The sequence below is a fragment of the Notolabrus celidotus genome, chromosome 5, assembly GCF_009762535.1.
Source record: "Notolabrus celidotus isolate fNotCel1 chromosome 5, fNotCel1.pri, whole genome shotgun sequence".
Lineage (NCBI taxonomy): Eukaryota > Metazoa > Chordata > Actinopteri > Labriformes > Labridae > Notolabrus > Notolabrus celidotus.
Genome location: NC_048276.1, coordinates 3,160,564 through 3,183,069, shown reverse-complemented (window position 1 = coordinate 3,183,069; position 22,506 = coordinate 3,160,564). Strand labels below are relative to the sequence as shown.

Here is a 22,506-nt window from a genome sequence, read left to right as displayed (position 1 = left end):
AGGAGTTTTTTTACTAGTTAAGAATCAGACTGAATCTACTTCTGGTGCTTCTTTATGACTCACTGAAGCAAACAAGACTGCTAATGTAAAGATAATGTATTCTTATAATATTATTATTCATGCCTGACAGCTCTGCCGCGGGGTAGGTGTCAAAAAATGCTGCTTTTTTATGCATTTTCCACTGCAAAGACTCTTGATACAATCATCTATTGAAAAACATAATTAGCATTTGTATAAAGAGACGAGAGGTACTGCTTTGGCCAGAGGGGGCGCCAAAATCAAAGACACAGGGCTCTCAAGTGAGACACGCATTTCAGCCTGTTGACACGCCACACTTTGTATTTCTCACGCACAATAATTACCAGGACGACGGCCACCAAGTTGCGCCGCTTTTCCTTCAGAATGAGTTTTCCACGCACCAGCTAATCAAAAAGAAAGACAGGAACATAGCGACCCAACAGCCAATCCAAAAAAGCTAGCATCACTGTATCCGGGTAAAACAACAGATTCGCAGATTAAAGAACGAGGTCTGTCTGCATCCCTGAAGAGCCCTGAAGGCAACTAAAAGTTCCTCACAGTAGCTTTAACTACGTACATGATAAGATCGGCAAAGAAAATGTTGTACATTCGCCACTTTGTACCCGAGGGTTTTGGACAAATTTGACAAAAATTACAGTTCCTCCAAGTAGCTTTAAAATCACACTATGCAACTTTTAAATAAATAGACCTATTTATATATTTTCAAAAAGAAAAGTAAAACTTTTAATAGACGCGATTCCTCAATTCCATATCCTCTCTTTAGCCATGCATCTTCTGCTACGACAAGCAGCTTAAGCTAGCTAACGTGAGTCAATGTTAGCTAACTCAGGATCAATTTAGCTGTGCAGCAGACATTACAGAGTTTTCCACTGTGCTTCAACTCCTGTTACAATATCTTTTTTTAACATTTGGCATTTTTCAGTCTTGTTACAGTGATTGAAAATCAGGTCACACTGCCCGGTGTAATGCTAACAGCGCAGTCTCACTCTACAAACTCAACCCTGGATGCTAGCCGTCGTAGCTAACTATCATCCTAATCAAGGAGTTGAAAGTATTAATTCAAGCATCATGGGGTGTTCAGCTCAAACACAGTATTTTGAAACAGCCAATCACAGCACTCTGAAAAATGTGATTTTGTTTTCTTGCAAATCTTTGTTACAAAATCAAATTCAGCTCATCAGGACTGAATCAAAAATAACAAACCTCAACACCAAAATATCCACAGCATGCTTATTTCTGTTCTGTTTGTTTGTTTGCTTCTTTTTTTTTTGGATGACTTGCCGTGACTCGACTTCTCAGAATGCATTACATAATCAGATTACTGGGAAATAAAATATGTCTCCAAACTTATCCTCATCGTGGTGGTTTGTCTGAGGCTCCTCCCCCTCCCTCCCTCCTCCCTTCCCCCCCTGCAAACAGAGCGACTGTCACACTGCATGCTTCACATCGCCACTACAGCACAGCATGGCTCCCAGCATGAGCAATTTACAAAATCAGATATCTGCAAGTTTGCAAAAGGTCACTAAGTGTCACTCGCGTCACGGCTGACTGAACTCTGCTGTTGTGCCTCCTTTTGTCCAACGGTGCGAGTTTGAGTTTACAGATTTATACGCCTTTTTTTAAATTATAGATAGACGGCATCTGCCAAAAATAGAATCATTAGTGCCGCTTTAAGTGGTCCGAGTAAGGACTTAAAATGGAGGGCTGCCAAGGGGGAGACGGCGAGACTGAAAGAGAGACATGAAAGGGAGGTGTAGTGCAGGTGGAGAGCACCTTGCTGACTGAAGGAACCGTGGGGAGGAGAGAGGAGCGAAGAGGTTGAGAAGAGAAGAGAGCAAACAGAAGAAGGGACTTTGCTGACTGAGGAAAGGGAAGCAGGAAGGGGAGATCGCAGAGCCCTAGAGAGGGGTTTGCAGGAGAGGGGACACAGAGGTAATGAAAACAGGGAGAGGAAATGGAGGAAGCTTCAGGTGAGCTGGTCTGAGCAGTCTTAGGTGTGCACGCCTGAGGATGGTTAAAAGCAAGAAGACAGAGTTTTTCTCCCCTCATCTCTCAGACTTGAATTGATTGCACCTCTGAGTATATCATGTCATAGGAATCTGGAGATACTGCCAGATAAAACAGGACTCGAGGGGAGTGAAAGAATCAACTTTTACCAATCTTTGACAAGTTGTCTAACAGCGCCGAACCTCCTTTATCTGCCCCCTGCCTGCGAAGCCTGAACCAGAACGTTGTCACTTTGGTGTCTGAGCAACTGAAACACATCACCAAAAGCAAAACGGGTGTTCTGCACCAAACTGTCATTAAAATGAACGTAGAGAAATAACCGCTGTAAGCGAGTTACACCCTCTTGCTTCCCTCTTTCATGAAACACACACAAAGCACCTACTTACAAGACATTTTGCTAATAGTAACTACATCTTCCTTCACGTACTGTGTCAAGAGTCCGTCCAGAGTCGTGTCAGTACTGTACAATACACACGTGCACATGTAGACATCTTTGTACGTATGAAAATGTATACATGTGCACAGAGTTTCTGCTTTTATATTCACATTATCAACATTTATCATCAAATGGAACAATTTCATCAATAAATGCTGAATGTATTTTGCAGATAGTTATATCCAGAATAAAGTGCCTTTACTTTGAAACATTCTGTAGGTTTTTTCCATGTAGGTTTTTTTGTCGACAGTCTGAAGGTCTTGTAAATCCCAATATTTGTTTCCCTGACAGGCATGTTCTTAAAAGTCTCCTCTGTTGTCCTTCTGTGTAAGCTTTTCTTGGCTTTCTGCCTCTGATCCATCGCTCCTCAACATGTCACGGCTTTATGTTGTCCGTTCTGAGTGATGGGATTGATCTTCTCCAGAGTGACCTCCGTGTCGCTGTCTAGATTCCCAGAGACGGCCGGGGAGAGTTTGTCCAGCGCGTTGTTCACCAACCCCACCTCGACCTCTCCTCCACATCCTTCCTTCTTCTGTAACTCCTCCTCCTGGGACAGGATGCTGTGGGGGATCACGTAGCTGGCCGAATGGTTCCCCTCCTTCGGGATGTGACTCTTGGGTTGATACTGACAGTTGGGGTTGGAGGGAGGGGCGCCCATGTTGTTGTTAATACTGACGATCTCGATGGCGTTGCTCCCCGGGCAGAGCCGGTGGCACCCCAGGAGGATGGAGAAGGCCTTGCGGAAGTCGGCGTTGAAGGCATAAATGATGGGGTTGAGCGAGGAGTTTGCCCAGCCGAACCACACGAACACGTCGAATATGGTGGAGCTGATGCAGGGGAACTCTGTGGAACCCTCCGGCACCTCGCAGAAAGGGATGATGCAGTTCAGGACGAAGAAGGGCAACCAGCAGCACACAAACACTCCCATGATGACTGAGAGCGTCTTTAAGACTTTGGTTTCTCGTTTGAACGACATTTTGAACGAGCTCTCGCTCTCCATGTTGGAACTGTTCCCCATGCTGCTGTGACGGTTTTTGGCACTCTCCGCCGCCCGCTCCAGAGCAGATATCCTCCTGATCTGGACTTGGGCGATGCGGTAGATGCGGGTGTAGATGACCAGCATAATGGCCACGGGGATGTAGAAGCTGATCAGGGAGGAGGAGATGGCGTAGGTCCTGTTAAGGCTGAAGTCGCAGTTGTCAGGAGGCAGATCTTCTGGAAGCGTTCCATTTAAGTCCGTGTAGGTTGTAGTCTGAGCTTTGTGCCAGTCCAGCTGAACGGGGATGAAGGAGATCAGGATAGACAAGGTCCACGCCACGCTGATCATCAGACACGCCACTTTCGGGGTCATCTTGCGCTCGTATCGGAAAGGGCTGGAGATGGCCCAGTAACGGTCGACGCTAATCACACACAGGTTTAAGATGGAGGCGGTGGAGCACATGATGTCAAACGCCACCCACACATTGCAGAAAGCACCAAACGGCCAGAACCCCATGATCTCCATCGCTGCCTTCCATGGCATTACCAAGATGGCCACCAGGAGGTCGGAGATGGCCAGGGAGATGACGAAGAAGTTGGTGACCTTGGACCTCAGGTGTCGGAACTTGGTGACGGCGACGCACACCAGCGTGTTGCCTAGCAGCGTGGTGAAGATGAGGAGAGAGAGGAAGCATCCTGTCAACACACGCTTGGACGAGTCTTTGTGCGCCAGCATCTGCTTGCCATCTCGAACCGTTGAGAAATTCTGATCCATTGTTTTTATTACACGCTGCTAATACAGTGAGAGAGGGGGTGGGTGGAGGGGGGTGTCAAACAGTCACCCCATCACATCCCCAGCCTGCAGCAGCAGCAGCGCCTCTCTGGGGAGGAGTTTTAGGAGAACGGCGTAACTGGTGGGGAGGTCAACTGTCTCGGCACCAGCTCTCCCACACTCTGGGTCATCCATAGGCTCCTTGTCACAAACACCATCCTTGCACAAGAGCCGCTATAAATATTTCAAAAAGGTCTCTGCAGAAATTTGTGTCCCATAAATTCCTGGTGGAGAAATTCCTGCAGCAGCAGCACAGGCAGCAGACATTCTAGTGTGACAGGAGAGAGGAGTATCCCAGCTGCTGTGTGCAGTTTGTTTCAGAGCTCACACCGTGTTCAGTCTCATAAAAAGCAGCAGAGAATTAGGATGGAGGAAGAGTCCCTTTTTTTTCTCCTCCTACTGTGCGCCTCTGTAGTCGAGCTCTCAGTGAAAGTTTCACACCATATTGTTGGCAAGCTGTTGAGTAAACAGAGGCTCGTCCAATCATTAGCCTTATATACCACCTCATCAATAATCTCTATTGATGTTTTTCTGCGCTGCGTTTATCGGATTTGTTTAATGATCCTCGAGGCGTGTCTGCGTGATTATATTGGTGCATGTGTCGATGCTGCTGATGCACCCCAGCTGAAGGTGTTGCATTTCATTTGTGTGGTTATTCTTATTTCTTTGAATGCAGCTCCCCAGTCAGCCTGTGGCACAGTCTGCAGCCAACGTTTCCACCTGAGGGCTGAGCACAAAGAAAAGCATTCATTCAAAAGTCTCAGGAGTCCTTTTTTTAAATCAGAGATAGAGACATCTTAAATGTCTGTTTCGTCGCACACTGCATGCAGCTTTATTTTGACGTTTCTCTGGAATCCTGATCCAAAGTCATTTTTTTTCCCTTTTGGTTTAGTTTGCGTGCCAAAATGTGTGGACGCAGCAAAACGGACACTCTGCTTTCAAATACATTCAAGACCCTTATTCTGCCATCCACTTAAATCATCCTTGGCAGTGCATTCCAAAAGGTTGATGTGTTTGACACAGGAGGTTTTATGTTCTTATTTCCCCAAATTGAAGACGACGTGCCTCTGCGCTCTGTGCGTGCAGACACATTCAGACCCTCAGCAGCAGCTTCAAAAATAAGTGATTAAAAAAAAAATCCCCTTTAAAAAAATCCGTTTGGAAAAGAATCATCAGAATCACAGTCCCCCAAAATCCACATTTTCTCAGCATGCATCCAACTTGTATCTTCGTACCAAGCGAAGGAGAAGGAGCTCACCCTCTCTGCGCTCTCCTCCATGGGGAGTCAGTCACGCTCCCTCCCCACTGCCACGGTCCTCAGGTGTGTGTTTTTAATTAATCACTCCTTCTCGCTTTTCTTTTTAAAGTCATCCTCTCCCACTCTCAACCATGAGTTCCCCTGTCATGTGTTCTGCGGTCCGCCTGTGCCGCCGGAGACTGATGGGAATGACTCTGGACTCTCAAAGCCCGGCTTTCATGCGCGCTCCTCTCTCTCCGCTCAGCTGCTGTGCGCCACGGTGTGTGCCACCACTGCTCCATCCACCCAGGGAGGCTGTGAGGAGGAGGAAAGCCACCTAAATCCACTCCATATATGACAGCTTTTGTTTGCTTGAGAGTTTAGTGCGTAATTACACAGATTTTGAACAAAGTGAGGAGTAAGTTGAAGGGTTTATTGAGAGATAACGTCTTATTTCTGCTTCCCAAATTATGTAAAATTGTCAAGGCACACTCCCATAAATCAGAAAGCCAAATATCTCTTCCATAAAGTCACAAAAAGTGAAGAGGAGCTTAAAAAAAGAAGGTGCCTGGGTGTCCTGAGATGAACTTATACCCAACAGGCATGCACGCAGAGGCACAATGAGGCCATCTACTGGATGTAAAATAGTGAGGGATGATGTGGGAGGTGGGGAGTGTGGAGGTGGTGGAGGGGTGGCTGCAGAGCTGTTGCATTAACGTCACCTCAATAAACATGGCTGAACATCTCTGAATTAGATTGGACTCCCATGAGCCACACTGCAGCAGGAAGCACATCCTGATATAAGAGACACTGAGGGTCCAGATATGTTTGTGTGTGTAGATGTGTGTGAGGTTGTTTGTGTGTGTGTGTGTGTGTGTGTGGGAGGTGAGGGGTTGTGGATGTAAATTACAGGGGCTAATATTATCATGCCGCTAGCTGCCTGGCAGACCTGGCAAGTTTGCATATTTACTATTTAGTGAGACGAAATCCTCAATGGACTGTGTGTATGTGTGTGTGTGTGGGAGTGTGTGTCGCATTATGCATGTGTGTCTGACTTTGTACGTGTGCATCTATGACTCTGCAAGTTCATGTGTGGTATTGTAGAAAACGTGTGTGTTTGAGGGTGAATACACATATTTGTGTGTGTGTGCGTGTGTATGCATGTGTGTGTGCGTGTCTGTGAGTAATGCATGTAGACAAGCCAAGTGTAAGAGGCCTGGCAGACACAACGCCCACATTTCCCTGTAGCACTGAGCCAGGGTGTGCGTGCAGCCGACAAAGTTCAAACCAAGACCACGTCACATACAAACACACACAAACGCAGACTCACTCGCTCACTCACTCACACACGCACACACAACCAGCCATGCAGGGTAATTTATGTCTGCTCCAAAAAGCAAACAAAATGGAATAGAGAAGAATAGAAGTGAAGAGAGAGAAATGTCTTTTTTGGATGACTTTTCGCCACATGGACACATCAGTTAAAGCTTTAATATCTCCTCCACTCTTCCTTTATGGCTCTCAGTTTAGTGGTACTTTGTTCCCTTTGAATGATAGCCGACTTTAAAGATCAATAATAAAAACACAACACTTCAGGCTTTGGAAATAAGAATTCAAAACAGCACAAGTGTGTTTAAGGAGCTGGATATCAATTAACCAATCAATGATCAGTTGATGTATTCATTTATTAGCTCCTAATCACATCTAAAGTAATATAATGAGACTTAAAATATAGAGCAGGGTCAGACTGCACTCTGTTCTTATTTACAGAGACCGAACATTAATCCACTGGGAGCAAACATTTGGCAACAGCGGCGAAGGAAAACATCCTTTTATTGGTAGAACCACAACCTGTTGGTGCGCAGCCATCTGCCACGACTGCCTGAGCCAGACAACGCAATAAAACGACTGATAGAAAGGGAGAGAGCCGGACAAACAGACAGACAAAGAGGAACTCTAAGCCTATAGCAGCTTAGGTGATGGTCCAAGCTTGAGACAGAAACATGTTAAAGTTATATTTTGGGGGGCATTTTTCCCCTTTAATGCTGAAAAGAGACAGGCAATGTGGGGAGTAGAGAGCGGGGGCAGACATGCAACAAATGGTCGAAGACAGGAGTTGAACCTGCGGCCACTGCAACGAGGACTGTAGCCTCTGTATTTGGGGTGCGCTAAGACCACTATAGGTCACCAGCGCCCCAGACTTGATCAAATTTTTAAGTTTTAAGAGTTCTACTCAAAAAAAAGAAATAAAAACAGAATGTCTGCCTCCCAGACTCGAGCTGGTATACGGTTCCAAAGGACAGAGGCCAGGTTACTGAAGGCTCTGCCTCCCATATTAGTTTTGGAGACTTTAAAGACCAAAACAATGCTGTTATTCTGCAAAGGCAATGTTCTTAAGTCATGATGTTTCCTGTAAAAGAAATATATTTTTTTCTAGATTTTATAGCTAATACTCAACATCTTTTCCTAGTTCTTGTCGGTTCATTGCTGCAGCAATTTTATTTTTAAAGATATATTTTGGGGCATTTTCTTCTTTAATGAACAGGACAGGTGAAGAGAGACAAGAAGTGCAGGGATTAGAGAGCGAGGGAAGACATGCAACAAATGGTTGAGGCTGGAGGCAAACCTGCGACCTCTGGGACGAGGACTATGGCCTTTGCACATGCGCTAAGACCGCTACAGTGCACCAGCGATCCAAACTTGATCAAAATTGGAAGTTTTAAAAGTGCTACTCTAAAAATATAAATAAAAACAGAGCGTCTACCTCCCAGACTAAAGCTGATATATGATTCTAAAAGGACAGGTCTGGTGACTGAAGGCTATGCCTCCCATATTAGTTTTGGAGACTTTAAGGACTGAAATAATGCCGTTATTCTTCAAATGCAATGTTCTAAAGGGATAAAAGGACAAGAAGAGCTGTTGAAGTGATGATGTTTCCTGTAAAAAATAATTTCTGTCTAGATTTTATAGCGAGCTAGAGCAGGGAAGCTTATACATGAGATCTTTTCATAGTTCTTGTCGGTTCATTGCTGCAGCGATTTTCTTTTTAAAGATATATTTTGGCACATTTTGCCTTTAATGGACAGGACAGCTGATGAGAGACAGGAAATATGGGGAGCAGAGAGAGGGGAAGGACATGCAGAAAATGGTCGAGGCCCGGAGTCAAACCTGCGACCTCTGCGTCACGGACTATAGCCTCTGTATATGGGGTGTGCTAAGACCGCAAGGCCAGTGGCACCCCAGACCCAATAAAATAAATAAGAACAGAGAGTCTGCCTCCCAAACTCTAGCTGGTAGGATTCAAAAGGAGAGAGGGCTGGTAACTGAAGGCTCTGCCAATCATACTCGTTTTGGAGACTTTAAGGTCCAAAACAAAGCTGTTTTTCTGCAAAGGCAAGTTTCTAAAGGGGTCATGCAAATGGTAGAGGCCAGGAGTCAGACCTGAGACCTCTGCGACAAGGACTATTTCCTCTGTATATGGGGTGGGCTTAGACCATTAGGCCACCAGACTTTATCAAAATGTAAAGTTTTAAGAGTTCCACTAAAAAAGAAAAAGAAAAACTGAGAGTGACGGAGAGTCTGCCTCCCAGACTGTAGCTGGTATATGATTCCAAAGGAGAGAGGCCTGGTGACTCTGCCTCCCATACTACTTTTGGAGACTTTAAGGTCCAAAACAAAGCCGTTTTTCTGCAAAGGCAATGTTCTAAAGGTCTAAATGAGCTGTTGAAGTTATGTACTGTAGAAGGTTTTTCTTGGGAGCTACAGCAGGAAGCTTGTACACTTTTCTGTGAGTACACTGCTGCAGCGTTTTTGACCAGAGTGTCCTTGGTGTGAAGATAAAGTTGAGCAGTAAAGCCTTCTGACATCTCTGCTGCTTTAATTGAAATGAATGCAGGAAGTTTTCTATGAAGCAGCGACTCATAACTTTACGTTACAATCTGCCCAGAGAGAGCAGCAGCTCGTCTACTGACGAGGAGTTAATCAAGTGACTGTGTTTGCCATTCTGCAGACCTTCAGTTATTCCTGCAGGCAACGAGGAGCAGAAGATAACCTAAAAAAAAAACAAACCTCAGGAAGCTTCCTCACTGTGCCTGTCTGGCCCATGCTGATCTCTGTCTGGGAAGAGAAGTGCCAACCTTTAATTTTCAAGGATTCAGCCTCAGCTGAATCCAATTTTAAAATATTACCACAAGCAAAGGTTCAGCCAGGGAAGCCAAAAAGAAAATGCCAAAGATTTAAGGCCGTTTGTGATCCAAAGTCTCCAGGGGATGGCGGAAAGAGGAATTTCTGGCACCCATCACAAGTTTTACTCTTGAACTTAAAAAAAAAAAAAGGTACAGACACTGATGATGAACATTTTTATATTTCTATTAAATTTCCCTAAAAGGATTGTGTCTGCCAGGATGGGAGTGTGAAGCCAAGATGCATCCCTTCATGGCACAGAGGAGTGAAAATTGAGTCTTTAAATTGACAACTTTTTTATTGGTGTGCAACAGGACAACCCTGAGTGGATGCTCCAAAAGTGACAACCTTCATTTGCAATTCAAATCCAGCGAAATAAATCCCAACAATTAATGCAGAAACCAATTTACGTGATCGCTTTTTAATGACACTTACTAGAAGCCGCATTTATTTCCCATCAACTGGAGCTTAGTAGTTTTACAACAAACGGGTAATTGCCCTAAAACAACAGAGAACACTCACGGAGAGCTTCCTGTGAGAACAGTTTATGGAAATGCTGCAGCCCTACAGTAAAAACACTGAGTTTCATCAGTGAGGCTGGCAGAAGCAAAGTCAAGAGAGCAAAACAAACAGCCAGGAGCTTTTGGCAGATACTATCACTCAAAGTGGCGATTATAAAAAAAATATACACAGCATTGTAAAGAGTAAATGGATGTGATGAGAAGGGTCAGGAGGGTCTGTAAAAGTGATCACAGCAAGACTCTGCTTTTCAAATCCGTCATCAGCGCTGGATTATTCACTGTGAAATGACCAAATGAAAACGGCGTTGAAAAAACAAGAAGTATCCGACATCGCTGAGTCATGCTTTTCAAGTATCCCTCAGACGGATAACGAGGCGTGAGGCAGCTTCTGTTTTTCAGCGGATCTGTTGACGTCTGAGAGGTGAGAGGGAGAGAGGGGCCGGGGATGATGATTGAGACTAATCCGTGACAAACATGCCCCCCCCACTACCACCACCACCACCACCACACACACCATCTCTCATTCTAAAATCCTCTTTGTCAGTGTGACATCCATAAGGTCCCAGGTTGTTGTTGTTGTTGTTGTGGAGGCTCTCACACCGCCAGACACTCAGCATGAAGGAAATGTGATTTGCTAATCCCACCTCTGAGATTCACCTTCTGACACACACAATTACCAACGGAACCAGGGTCCAAATTTAGTTCAGGGGTAGATAATCTCCCCCCTAGTATTCTAGTATCTTCAAAGGTCCTGGGACTTTCAAGGGGTAGGGCCTGCTATGCTGAACGTGTCTGATTGGTAGATTAACCGCAGTGTTTTTGTTCCGCCCGCCGTCCACAATAACATCACACACATCTGTGATTCACTTGATTTCTCTTTCTTTCATTAGTTTTTATTTGTTCTATCTTTTTTGTATGTGTGTGTACTTTTCAAAAGAAGAAGCTGTGATTCTCTTGATTTAGCAGCTTGTAACAGTAGTCTTCTCTCAGCCCACCGTGAATGCATCTCTCCTCCCGGTGTTCCGGTTTTAAAAGTGACCCTGTAAACTGGAGACCTTCAGTTGAACGTGTCAGTGTTTTTAAGTGCTACTTTCTGCTTTTGGAGCACAATTTCAAATTTGAGGAAAATGTACTTTTTCGATAGGCTCCGGTCAACTTTTTTGTCCAATTTCTTTTTGTAAAAATTTTTTTTTTTGTCAAATTTTTTTTTTTCAATTTTTTTCTTGTCATTTTTTTTTTTTTTTTTTTAATTTAAAAAAAAAATTGTCAAATTTTTTTCTTTCAATTTTTTTTTTCAACTTTTTTTTTTTCAAGATTTTTTTTTTCAATTGTTTTTGTTTTCAAATTAAAATTTTGTTTTCAAAAATATTTTTTCAAATTTTTCCAAAAACCATTCACAGTCATTGTTTTTTTTCCATCTGTGATTCACTTGATTTCTCTTTCTTTCATTAGTTTTTATTTATTCTATCTTGTTTGTATGTGTGTGTACTTTTCAAAAGAAGAAGCTGTGATTCTCTTGATTTAGCAGCTTGTAACAGTAGTCTTCTCTCAGCCCACCGTGAATGCGTCTCTCCCGGTGTTTCGGTTTTAAAAGTGACCCTGTAAACTGGAGACCTTCAGCTGAACGTGTCAGTGTTTGTGGAGTTTACACAGCTGTTGAAACACAGAGGGAGTTCCTGGGGATGCAAACTAGTTTAGTTTTTATTAAGATTTCAAAATATCCTCATCAGATATTTAATGATGGTCTAAAGACGTTTATGAGGGATGCATCCGGCTGAGAGTCTCCAGTTAACAGGGTCGCTGTTTAAACCAAAACACCGGCCGATCTCTGCCACGGCTTTTTGAGTTCAAAAGGATTTTAAAGCCGTGTTGAAACTTCTTTGCTACTCGCGCTTATCTCCTCTCACATGTTGATTCATTCATTGCTTTTTCCATGTTTTAACCGCAGGCGCAAAATTTTCACTTTTTTTCAAGTTTTTTCTGCTTTTGGAGAACAATTTCAAATTTGAGGAAAATGTATTTTTTCGACAGGCTCCGGTCAACTTTTTTGTCAATTTTTTTTTGTAAAAAATTTTTTTTGTCAAATTTTTTTTTTTCAATATTTTTCTTGTCAATTTTTTTTTTTTCAAAAAAAAAATTATAATTTTTTTTTGTCAAAATTTTTTCTTTCAATTTTTTTTTTTCAACATTATTTTTTCAACATTATTTTTTTTCAAATGTTTTTGTTTTCAAATGAAATTTTTTTTAAAAAAAAATTTTTTTTTTAAAATTTTTTTTTAAATTTTTTTCAAAAACTATTCACAGTCATCTGTGTTCCTTCCCACAGGTCATTTTTTATTTTTTTATTTAACCTTTATTTCACCAGGTGAGTTTATTGAGAACCAATTCTCATTTGCAATAACGACCTGGTCATAACACATTTGCTGCCTTTTGCTGTGTGTCACATACAGTGGCTTGTCACTGCTTTCAAAAGGACCTCCAAAGCTCCTTTTACTCTGGCACTAAACTCTGAAACACTTCGTTCAGGTGAGCTGCATGTGTGAATGCAAATTGCCAACTTTTCAGGACTTTCTCTCGACGGCCCCCCTGAGTAAAAAGTCTGCAGTAAGTGGAGGTTTGAATACAGAAGGTAATTGTCTGGAAAACTTCCCCGCTTGTGGGTGGAGGTAAAGATGTTCATGTTGAGAGTTTCTCTGCTTTATAAACTCGACTGCTTGCCTCAGCTGTCAGTATATTTAACCGCTGTTTGCATTACATTGCACTCAAGGGAAAGTGAACAGGTAGATATTATGCAAATCAGAATCCTGCAAGGTGAGCAGGACCCTGACACAAAGCAGAGGGGTCTTATCTCATCTGGTCACCCTGCTGCTGTTACCTGGATTGCAGGACAGGGTTTTGCAACACTTCTCCTCACTAGAGATAGTTTGGGCTGAAAGCTCCCCATGCTGCTCTCACATCTGTGCTCTGTGACCGTCACTGTCTCCTGAACATAAACCACTCAAAATTCATGACACTGAGGTGGAGACTACTGTCCTGAGTCGATGTTTAGGTCAGTTTTTCCATGTGTCTCATGCCTTGGTTCCTCCCTGTGTTTATTCTGTGTTAGTTATCCTTTGTGTCCCTTGTGTGTTTAGTGATCCATGTCTCTTTTTGTACTTCTTAGTCTTGTGTTCTCTGTTTTGTAGTTCTGATCCCTGTGTTTCCAGTTTAGTTACTTCCTGCTCTTGTGTGTTTCCCTCCTTTTTGATTACCCTGATTAGTTTCACCTGTGTCCACACCTGTGTTAATTACTCTGTGTTTTTAGTTCCTTGCTGGATCATTGTTTGTCTCTCCTGTGTTCTGTGTGTTTCCATGTCCCTGTGTTTCTTTTTGGATTTAGTTTTTGGACATTTAAAGCTGCAGTTGGTAATTTGAGCCTATTGCGAAATCTCTGCGTTTTCCAATGCCTTTGTATCAAGCAATGTTATTATACCCCTCGTTCCCCGTTACAACGGACCAATCATAGCTAATCTCCAATCCTCTGTCCTGATTGGTTAAGGGGCGGCCCCTACTACCTCCTCTGATTGCCTATGAGTCCGGCACTATCATGACTGCACATGCCAATCTGTGTTGGGGGTTAAGAGTAAATCTGGTTGGGAGGGATAGTGCACTTGGGTCCTCCTCAAGTCTTTCCCCCAACGTGACAACTATGAGCAGAGACACATATCACGGTGTGCACATCTCAAATAACCTCCCTCATCTCTCTGGTCTTAGCGCCGCCTGAGTGGCTGCTTGTTGCAGCAGCTCTCTCTTCGTTGTTCTTTTTTTTTCACATCTGTTTAGTTCTCTTTGTATTTGGAGCCTATCATGACCTTTAATTAATGACTCATTTGTTTGCCATGGACACCAAACTGGCTACATTTGCAGGGGTGTTTTTACTATGTTTGTTCCTGTGTGTGTCCGGAGATCCTGTGTGTAACCATGGTCGCATTGTTTACATACGAGATCAGCTGTTAGCAGCCCTTAGGATGCTAGGCCTGATGTTCCCTGCGAGCTGAGGAGAAGGAGGCGAGGATGACGTGCTGGTATTGAGGTGCAAGCTAAAAAAGACGACATGGCCCTGTCCTTCCACCCACCGTTATGGGGAATGTAAGATCTATCTACGATAAGGTGGACGAGCTAACCCAGCACCAGAGGGAATACTGGAAGAGTAGCATCATGCTAACAGAGCTAACACCGGACACGAACGCCACATTGGAAGGATTTCACCTGCTGTGGGCGGACAGGATACAGGAGAGCAAGACAGAACACACTGGGGAAGAAGGCCAGCTCAGTCCTGGACCCTGTGGAGGTGGTGGCTGACAGGAGAATTATGGCCAAGCTGTCGTCTTTGATGAACATTTCTTTCCTATATATATTCTTGTTAAATTCTTGTTCTGTACACCTTTTTGTTTGCTGCTGTAACTCCATGAATTTCCCCATTGTGGGACAAATAAAGGAGTATCTTATCTTATCTTATCTAACTCTTAATTCCTGCATCTTGGTGAATATTATTGGAAGCAATTGTGGAAAATGAATTATGAAAAAGGAAAATTCAATACCACTGACATATCAATATTATTGATTATGACATAATTAAAGTAACATAACATAATTAGCTAAAAGGGAGGGCGCTTTACATGTAATCCACTGGAGGGGCATCTCAAGGGCACTCTTGTGCATTTAATCTAACAAAGAGGAACCCAGAGGGAACTTTTTAACAATTTAGCCAGAGGATATTTTTACACATTATGTTCAATAGAAGTGCATCCACAGGGGACTTTACGTTTTATACATTTCAAGGGCATCAAGAGATTAGTAAGACAGCTACATAATTAAATTATTCACATTTATTACAGTTCATCATCATCAATCTTTATTTGTATAGCGCCAAATCACAACAAACGTTATCTCAAGACGCTTTTACAAACATAGGAGGTCTAGACCACTCTATGTCAAATTATGAACAGAGACCCAACTTCAAGACAGGGTAAGACTCAGTCTGACCCCACCTTAATCCATCATGAGCATTGCACATCGCAGTATTTAGCTAGTTACAGTGGCGAGGACAAACTTCCTTTAACAGGCAGAAACCTCCAGCAGGACCAGACTCATGTTAGACACACATCTGCTGAGACCGAGTTGGGTCTGGAAAGACAGATAGAGGGGAGTAAGAGAGAGAAGTGATAGTGATGAGACGAGTAGTAGAAGCTGTTGCCGCTGGAGTCCAGCATGTCCGTATCAGCTGGAGTCCAGATCGTCCGCAGCAGGAGGACGTCTACGGCAGCTCAGAGGAATCTACGAGACAAGGGAGCTCAGGGACTCCAGAAAGGTCTATGGTTAGTAACTTTAATGGGACAGGCAGAGTTAAAGTGAGTGATGAGGGGGTTGGGGGGGAAGGGGGTGAGCTAGGATCCCAGTGTGTCAGTGTGCCAGTTCCCCCGGCAGTCTAGGCCTATAGCAGCATGACAAAAGCTGGTCCAAGCCTGATCCAGCTCTAACTATAAGCTTTATCAAAAAGGAAAGTTTTAAGCCTACTCTTAAAAGTAGAGAGGGTGTCTGCCTCCCAGACCCTGACTGGTAGATGATTCCAAAGGAGAGGGACCTGATAACTGAAGGTTCTACCTCCCATACTACTTTTAGAGATTTTAGGTACAACTTGCAAGCCTGCATGTTGGGAGCGTAGAGTTCTAGAGGGGTAATAGGGCACTATGAGCTCTTTAAGATACGAGGGTGTCTGATTTTTAAGGGCTTTGTAGGTTAAAAGAAGGATTTTAAATTCTATTCTACATTTTATTGGGAGCCAGTGTAGAGAAGCTAGCACTGGAGAAATGTGCTCCCTCTTCCTAGTTCTAGTCAATACTCGAGCTGCAGCGTTTTGAACTAGCTGAAGAATCTTTAGAGACTTATTGGGGCAGCCTGATAAGAGGGAGTTACAGTAATCTAACCTGGAGGGAACAAATGCATGGACTAGTTTTTCTGCGTCGCTCTGAGATAGGAAGTGTCTAATTTTAGAAATATTGCGCAAGTGAAAATAGGCTGACCTTGAGATTTGCTGAATTTGGGAGTTGAAGGATAAATCTTGATCAAATAGGACTCCTAGATTCCTAGCCGAGGTGCTGGATGCCAGACTAAAGCCGTCTAAGGTACTTATATTATTAGAAAAAGTCTCTCTGAGGTGTTTGGGGCCAATAACAATCACTTCAGTTTTTCCTGAGTTTAGCAGTAAGAAATTTCTGGTCATCCAGGTCTTTATGTCTTTTAGACAAGCAACTAATTACAGTTCTGGAAGACCGGAGGAGCAGCCACCCTCACCTAAACTAAACAGAGTTGTGAGAACACGTCCGATTTCATCCTGCTGTGAGGTGTAACATTTTATTGAGTTTATGAAAAACACATTTAGAAACATCACTTTTTAAAGTTTCCCTGCTTGTAAAACGACTTCTTCTTCTTCTTCTTTGGAGGAACTTTAAATTATATGGTTCCTTTGTTGCATGTGTTTAATCTCTGCTTTTCTCATATCGCTGGGAATTTTTCAATTATGGACGTACACTCGTACACTGAGTGGTTTTACCTCCGCTCCTCGTCTCATTTCTTAGTACTGGAGGATAAAAAAAAAAACGTCAGGACAATTGATGATATTTGGGCCATCTGTCTGCACTTTCATTTAATGAAGTAGATTTACATAGAAATGAAGGGCACAGTCATGGTGAATGTTAATCTCTGAATGTGTTCCAGAGCAAAATATAAATCCATCCATCCATCCATCCACAGCCGACTAAAGCACCAGAATAAACTGCAGCTGCTTGAACATCGTGCTTCTTTAGTATAATAATCACATCAATTTAACTTCAAATTTAAGACAAATGAGACAGCATTGGATTTAATATTTGGATGTGACTGAACAGACTTTTCCTGTCATATCTACAGAGCTCACACGTGTGGGAGATTCTCACTGCACTCATGCACTGGCAGGTTTCACACACACGTTTGCAGCATGCCAGTTTGATTCTCCTGCAGTGAGACTTGGTGACATTATTCCTTGAAAGTACGTCAACAACGTCCCCTGCAGAAGGATATAACTGCTTTGTTTGTTCAACATTTTATCCTTGTTCCAAACGTGATTCTTTCAGCAAGTCCATCACAAAAGCTGAGTTGAAGCATTAATGCACAATGTGATTACAGTACTTTTCTTATTTAAAGTTTGTTCTCAAACACTTGAAACAGAAAGTTTCTTATCTTTCTAATGTGTTCCAGCATGTCCAAGAAATGGGTTTGAAAAATGCATTCCTCAGAGCTTCACCGTTATCGTCTTTTTGTGCCAGCATAATGAAAACAAGAGAGCCTCCCCTGATGGTAATACAGATATTGGATTGTTCTATCACAAGCCTAAAGAGATTAGAGAGAATATGCTAACTTGACTCCTCTCTGCTTATTAGCATGCAAGTGTTCAAACCCACACACACACACACTGTTCTTTACCTGAATCATGTGATCTGAAAACACTCATGTCTCTATCATTATGATCATAACACTCTTCAGTAAGTTTGTCTCAGATGTCTTAGAGGAACTGAATTCAACTACTGAATTGTAGTGATTGTGTTTGGGTCAAATTTTCTGTGGAAAAACAAAAAGTCAAGCCTATATCAACCCTCAGCCAGACTGTTTAGAAGCCCATCCAGAAACCCTTCCCTGTACACTTAACTCCAACAATGATGCTCTACCAATGAGTGACATAGCATACTACAAATATCCCCAACACCAAGCATGAAGAGAGATGGGCCACCGGACAGCTGGAGTCATGTGACGGAGGCTTTCCCACTGGGATTACTGAATCAAGGATTCTCCTCCTCCTCCTCTCCTCATCCATGTTGTGTTTCTGGTCCTCTGAAAACCTCTGACCCGTTGACTCCAGGCCTGACTCCGCTCATCATGATGGTTTGTTGTGAAATAGGATCTAGCTTTTAACATGGAGACTTTTATTCTGAAAGTCAACCGGCTGCATTTTCAGAACACAACACGGAGCAGGAACGCCGGACAGCTGGAGTCATGTGACCGAGGCTTTCCCACTGTATTCACTGAATCAAGGATTCTCCTCCTCCTCTCCTCATCCATGTTGTCTTTATGGTCCTCTGAAAACCTCTTGGGAACAGAGTGTGGGCAAAGACATGCAACAGATGGTTGAAGCCAGGAGTGGAACCAGAAACCGCTTCAACTATCAATATATGGGGCGCACTAACCTGGGACTTCCACCAGATCTGTGTCCGGTCTGTCTCTGATCCGCTGCGGTGCAGCTCCATGCTTTCTCATCTGTCAACACACCCTGGTTGCGTTTTCAGAAAACAGGAAGTAGCAGGACCACCAATAGGACCAATATTTTCCCACGGTAATTCCTGAATCAAGGATTCTCCTCCTCCTCCTCTCCTCATCCATGGTGTCTTTCTGTTCCTGTGAGAACCTCTGACCCGTTGACTCCAGGCCTGGCTCCGCTCATCATGACGGTTTGTTGTGAAATGGGATCTAGCTTTTAACATGGAGACTTTTATTCTGAAAGTCAACCAGATGTTTTAAAGTTTTTTAGGAGTCTTGCGTATCAGCTGTGTGGAGAGCCCAAGATTGCCAGAGCTGAGAAGGGACGGAAGGGCAATGACACAGACCAAAAAGGATGGGTGGAAGTTACATCGAACTTCCACAAGATCCGTGTCCGTTCCATCTCCAATCCACTGCGATTCGGCTCCATGCTCTCTTGTCCGTCAAAACCCACCGACTGCGTTTTCATGACCAAGGTTTTCCCTGTGGTAATCACTGAATCAAGGATTCTCCTCCTCCTCCTCTCCTCATCCATGTTGTCTTTCTGGTCCTCTGAAAACCTCTGACCTGTTGACTCCAGGTCTGGCTCCGCTCATCATGACTTTGGTTTGTTGTTGTAGTTAAGTGAAATACGATCTGGTGATAACACAGAGTGTTTTATTCTGAAAATTAACCGGATGTTTTCATTTTGTTTTGGTGAAACCTGACTTCCTTTCCCGCTCCATCTGCTCTGTTGAGATTGATGCGTCGTGATCCAGTGGAAGTTAACACATTGACTAGAATAGAAACCTATCAGATCGAGTGCCGTGATGGATCGGAGACTGATCTGATGGAATTAGGCTAATGGGGAGGCTCAAGGCACCATGCACCCCACTAAGTGCTAGCTCTCTACAAACATGTAGCTATGTGGCTATGCTAACTAGCGCTAGCACTTTTCCATGATAAATAAAAATCATCCACTAGATCTTCAAATCTGCAGACGTGGGGAGTAAAACCGACCTTTGTGTTTATTAAGACAGCCTACAACTAGCATGCCTCCCTCCTAAGCTCCTTGTTAGCACACATGTGTGCAGGTAATGAAAAACAGAGGAGGGGTTGAGTTGTATTTTATACAGTCTATGGGCTGAACAAGCTCCGAGCTCTGACTTCCTGTTACAGACCGGATGGCGTTGTGACGTATGAAAAACACTGAAAACTGAAACGGCTCGTTTCACACACATTTACAGAAAGGTGTAGAAATCAGAACAGGGGCAGAATGGATTATTTTCATTTTCAGGGGGTTTGTAGACAGGGACACATATTTCAGGTAGAGAACCATTAAAAAGTCGATTTTGCATGATATGTCACCTTTAAAGTGGAGCTAACATGCTGCTGCAATGAACACAAAGTTTAACCTCACTTATCTCCAACCTCGGGATGTTCTTGCTTTGCTCTGCATGTGTGTGTTGAGGGTGTGTGTTATTCATTTCAGCAGTGGTAATGAAAGTGATGAGCACACAGCGGCATGAAAAAAGACGTTCCGCAGAAAATGAAAGAATCGAATCGTAACACCTCATTCTGCTGAAACCTTTTTTTGACAAGTCTAATATGTTTCTCTCTAATAAGGATCGATCTCACCGGGTGGCCTCTGGCTGCACAAACTAAGAACGTGTGAAACCTCCGCTCTCAGCTAGAGGAGGGGCCGTGGAGAGCCGGACGCTGGGTTTAATCAGAAATGAACAATGAGAGCAGAAAAGGCGACGCCCGACAGTCGTTTGGTGTAAAACACTAAATTGGAAATGGCACAGAGTGAGAGGAACTTTTCCAGATATGATTACCCCGGATGTTGGTTTATTATAATAACAGAATGGAAGTGACTCGTGCTGTTTGGAGCTGGAAGTGTATCAACGAGAGAATAATTGCTCCATTTGGACGTCTGGGTTGGTGGCTGGGTGAGAGAATCAGCTTTAAAAAGGGAAGCTGTAAGCTGCATGACTACACATCTGTATGCTGTCATTACAAACACACAGAGTCTAACACACACACACACACACACACACACATGAAGGAAAGTATAAGCCTCAGAAATATTTCAAAGAAAGTGGGAAGCTGAAAGGATTGGATTTGCAAAGACAGAAAAAATGCTGCCAGAATAAACTATGAATATTTACAGATCCAGAAAAAAATCAAAAGACTACTGCAAAATGATCATTTCATCTGATTTTACTATTTCTAAGTGTTTGAGTAAAATGAACATTTTTGTTTGATTCTATAATCTTCTGACAATGTTTCTCCCAAATTCCAAATAAAAAATGTTTCATTGAGATCATTTATTTGCAGAAAATGACAAAAGGTCAAAATAACAAGCCTTCAAATAATGCAAAGTAAACAAGTTCATATTCATTTTAAAACACAATACTAAGGTTTCAACTGAGGAAGAGTTCAGAAATCTAACTGATTTTTTGTGACAGCTTTCATGCACCTTGGCATACTCTCCTCCAGTCTTTCACAAAGTTACTAACCATAGACCTTTCTGGAGTCCGTGAGCTCCCTTGTCTCGTAGGTTCCTCTGGATCTCTGCTGCTGTGGACGTGCCAGACTCCAGCTGCTACAACTACTACTATCATCTCTCTCTCTTCATCTCCCTCTATCCCTCTCTCCAACACGGTAGGTCTCAGCAGATGTGTGTCTAACATGAGTCTGGTCCTGCTGGAGGTTTCTGCCTGTTAAAGATATCAGGCACTTCTCCTTTGGGATCATCTACCAGTCAGGGTCCGGGAGGCAGACATCCTCTCTACTTTTAAGAGTAGGCTTCAAACTTTCCTTTTTGATAAAGCTTATAGTTAGAGCTGGATCAGGCTTGGACCAGCTCTTAGTTATGCTGCTATAGGCTTAGACTGACACACTGGGATCCTGTTTTTCTCTCTCTCTCCTCTCTCTGTCTGTCTCTTACTTTAACTCTTCCTGTCCCATTAAAGTTACTAACCATAGACCTTTCTGGAGTCCCTGAGCTCCCTCGTCTCGTAGGTTCCTCTGGATCTCTGCCGTAGACTACTACTAACCGTCTCTCCAAAGTGCTCTGCTCATGGTGGATTAAGATGAGATCCGACTGAGTCCTGTCTGTAAGATGGGACTGGATCTGATCCTGTCTTGATGTTGGGTCTTTGTTAATAATAGAACATAGAGTACGGTCTAGGCCTGCTCTGGTTGTAAAGGCGTCCTGAGATGGGTGACTTTATGCCTCTCCTGGTGCAAAACTCAATTAGCTCAGCTTTGTTTGATGGCTTGTGACCATCCATCTTCCTCTTGATCACATTACAGAGGTGCTCAAAGGGGGTCAGGTCTTGAGATTGGACTGGCCACGACTGGGTCTTGATCTGGTGATCCTTCATCCACACCTTGATTGACCTAGCTGTGTGGTATGGAGCATTATCCTGCTGCAGAAAACTATCTTGCATTCAGAAAAACTGATTTTGCAGTGGTCCTTTAATTTTGTCCTGTTCTGCATATTTAGATTATGAGATAAACCTCTTGAGAATATACCCTGGTGACCATCCCACCTGTTATATTGACATAAGCAGCTGACAGTATTAAATCGAGCCTGTCCATCTTTGGCATTCATCCATCACGGTCTAAATTTCAGCACAGCAGTCGACTTTGAGCGAAGGTAGTGAAACCTGGCTGAGGCGTGAACATCAAAATATCACTCAGAGCGACATCAATACGGCTGTTTTCACCCGCTGCAGGCAGAGCCACCCTTTCATCAATGCCGGTGTCACTCTGATAGCAGCCTTCACAGTGTGCCCCAGTCAGCACTGCTATTGTCTTTAATAAAGCTTCAGAGGAAAGTGTCGGCACCTGTCAGGAAGATTGATTCCAATAGTAAGAGAATATGTTGTTAAAATAAGCTGGAAATGTCAATACTTTGAAATGCACCTGGGATTCTGGGCGTGGAGAGTGACTTGTC

The 22,506-nt window shown here is 43.3% G+C and overlaps 1 protein-coding gene and 1 long non-coding RNA gene across 5 annotated transcripts in view; both read right to left on the bottom strand.

Moving 5' to 3' along the window:
- LOC117812321 overlaps positions 1–22,506 on the bottom strand; it is a 49,743-nt gene that overhangs the window by 12,512 nt on the left and 14,725 nt on the right. The window contains exon 3 of one of the 4 annotated variants that reach the window (XR_004631195.1): positions 15,531–15,572. The exons of 2 other annotated variants lie outside the window; for them this stretch is intronic. This is a non-coding gene — a long non-coding RNA (uncharacterized LOC117812321). Of the gene's footprint in view, positions 1–15,530; positions 15,573–16,665; positions 16,852–22,506 lie in introns of those variants that run through there. One more of the 4 variants, XR_004631194.1, reaches the window with a different exon arrangement.
- On the bottom strand, positions 2,206–4,551 carry drd1b (dopamine receptor D1b). The gene has a single exon (XM_034683007.1). The coding sequence runs from the start codon at positions 4,233–4,235 to the stop codon at positions 2,850–2,852; it is 1,386 nt and encodes a 461-aa protein (XP_034538898.1). The 5' UTR covers positions 4,236–4,551; the 3' UTR covers positions 2,206–2,849.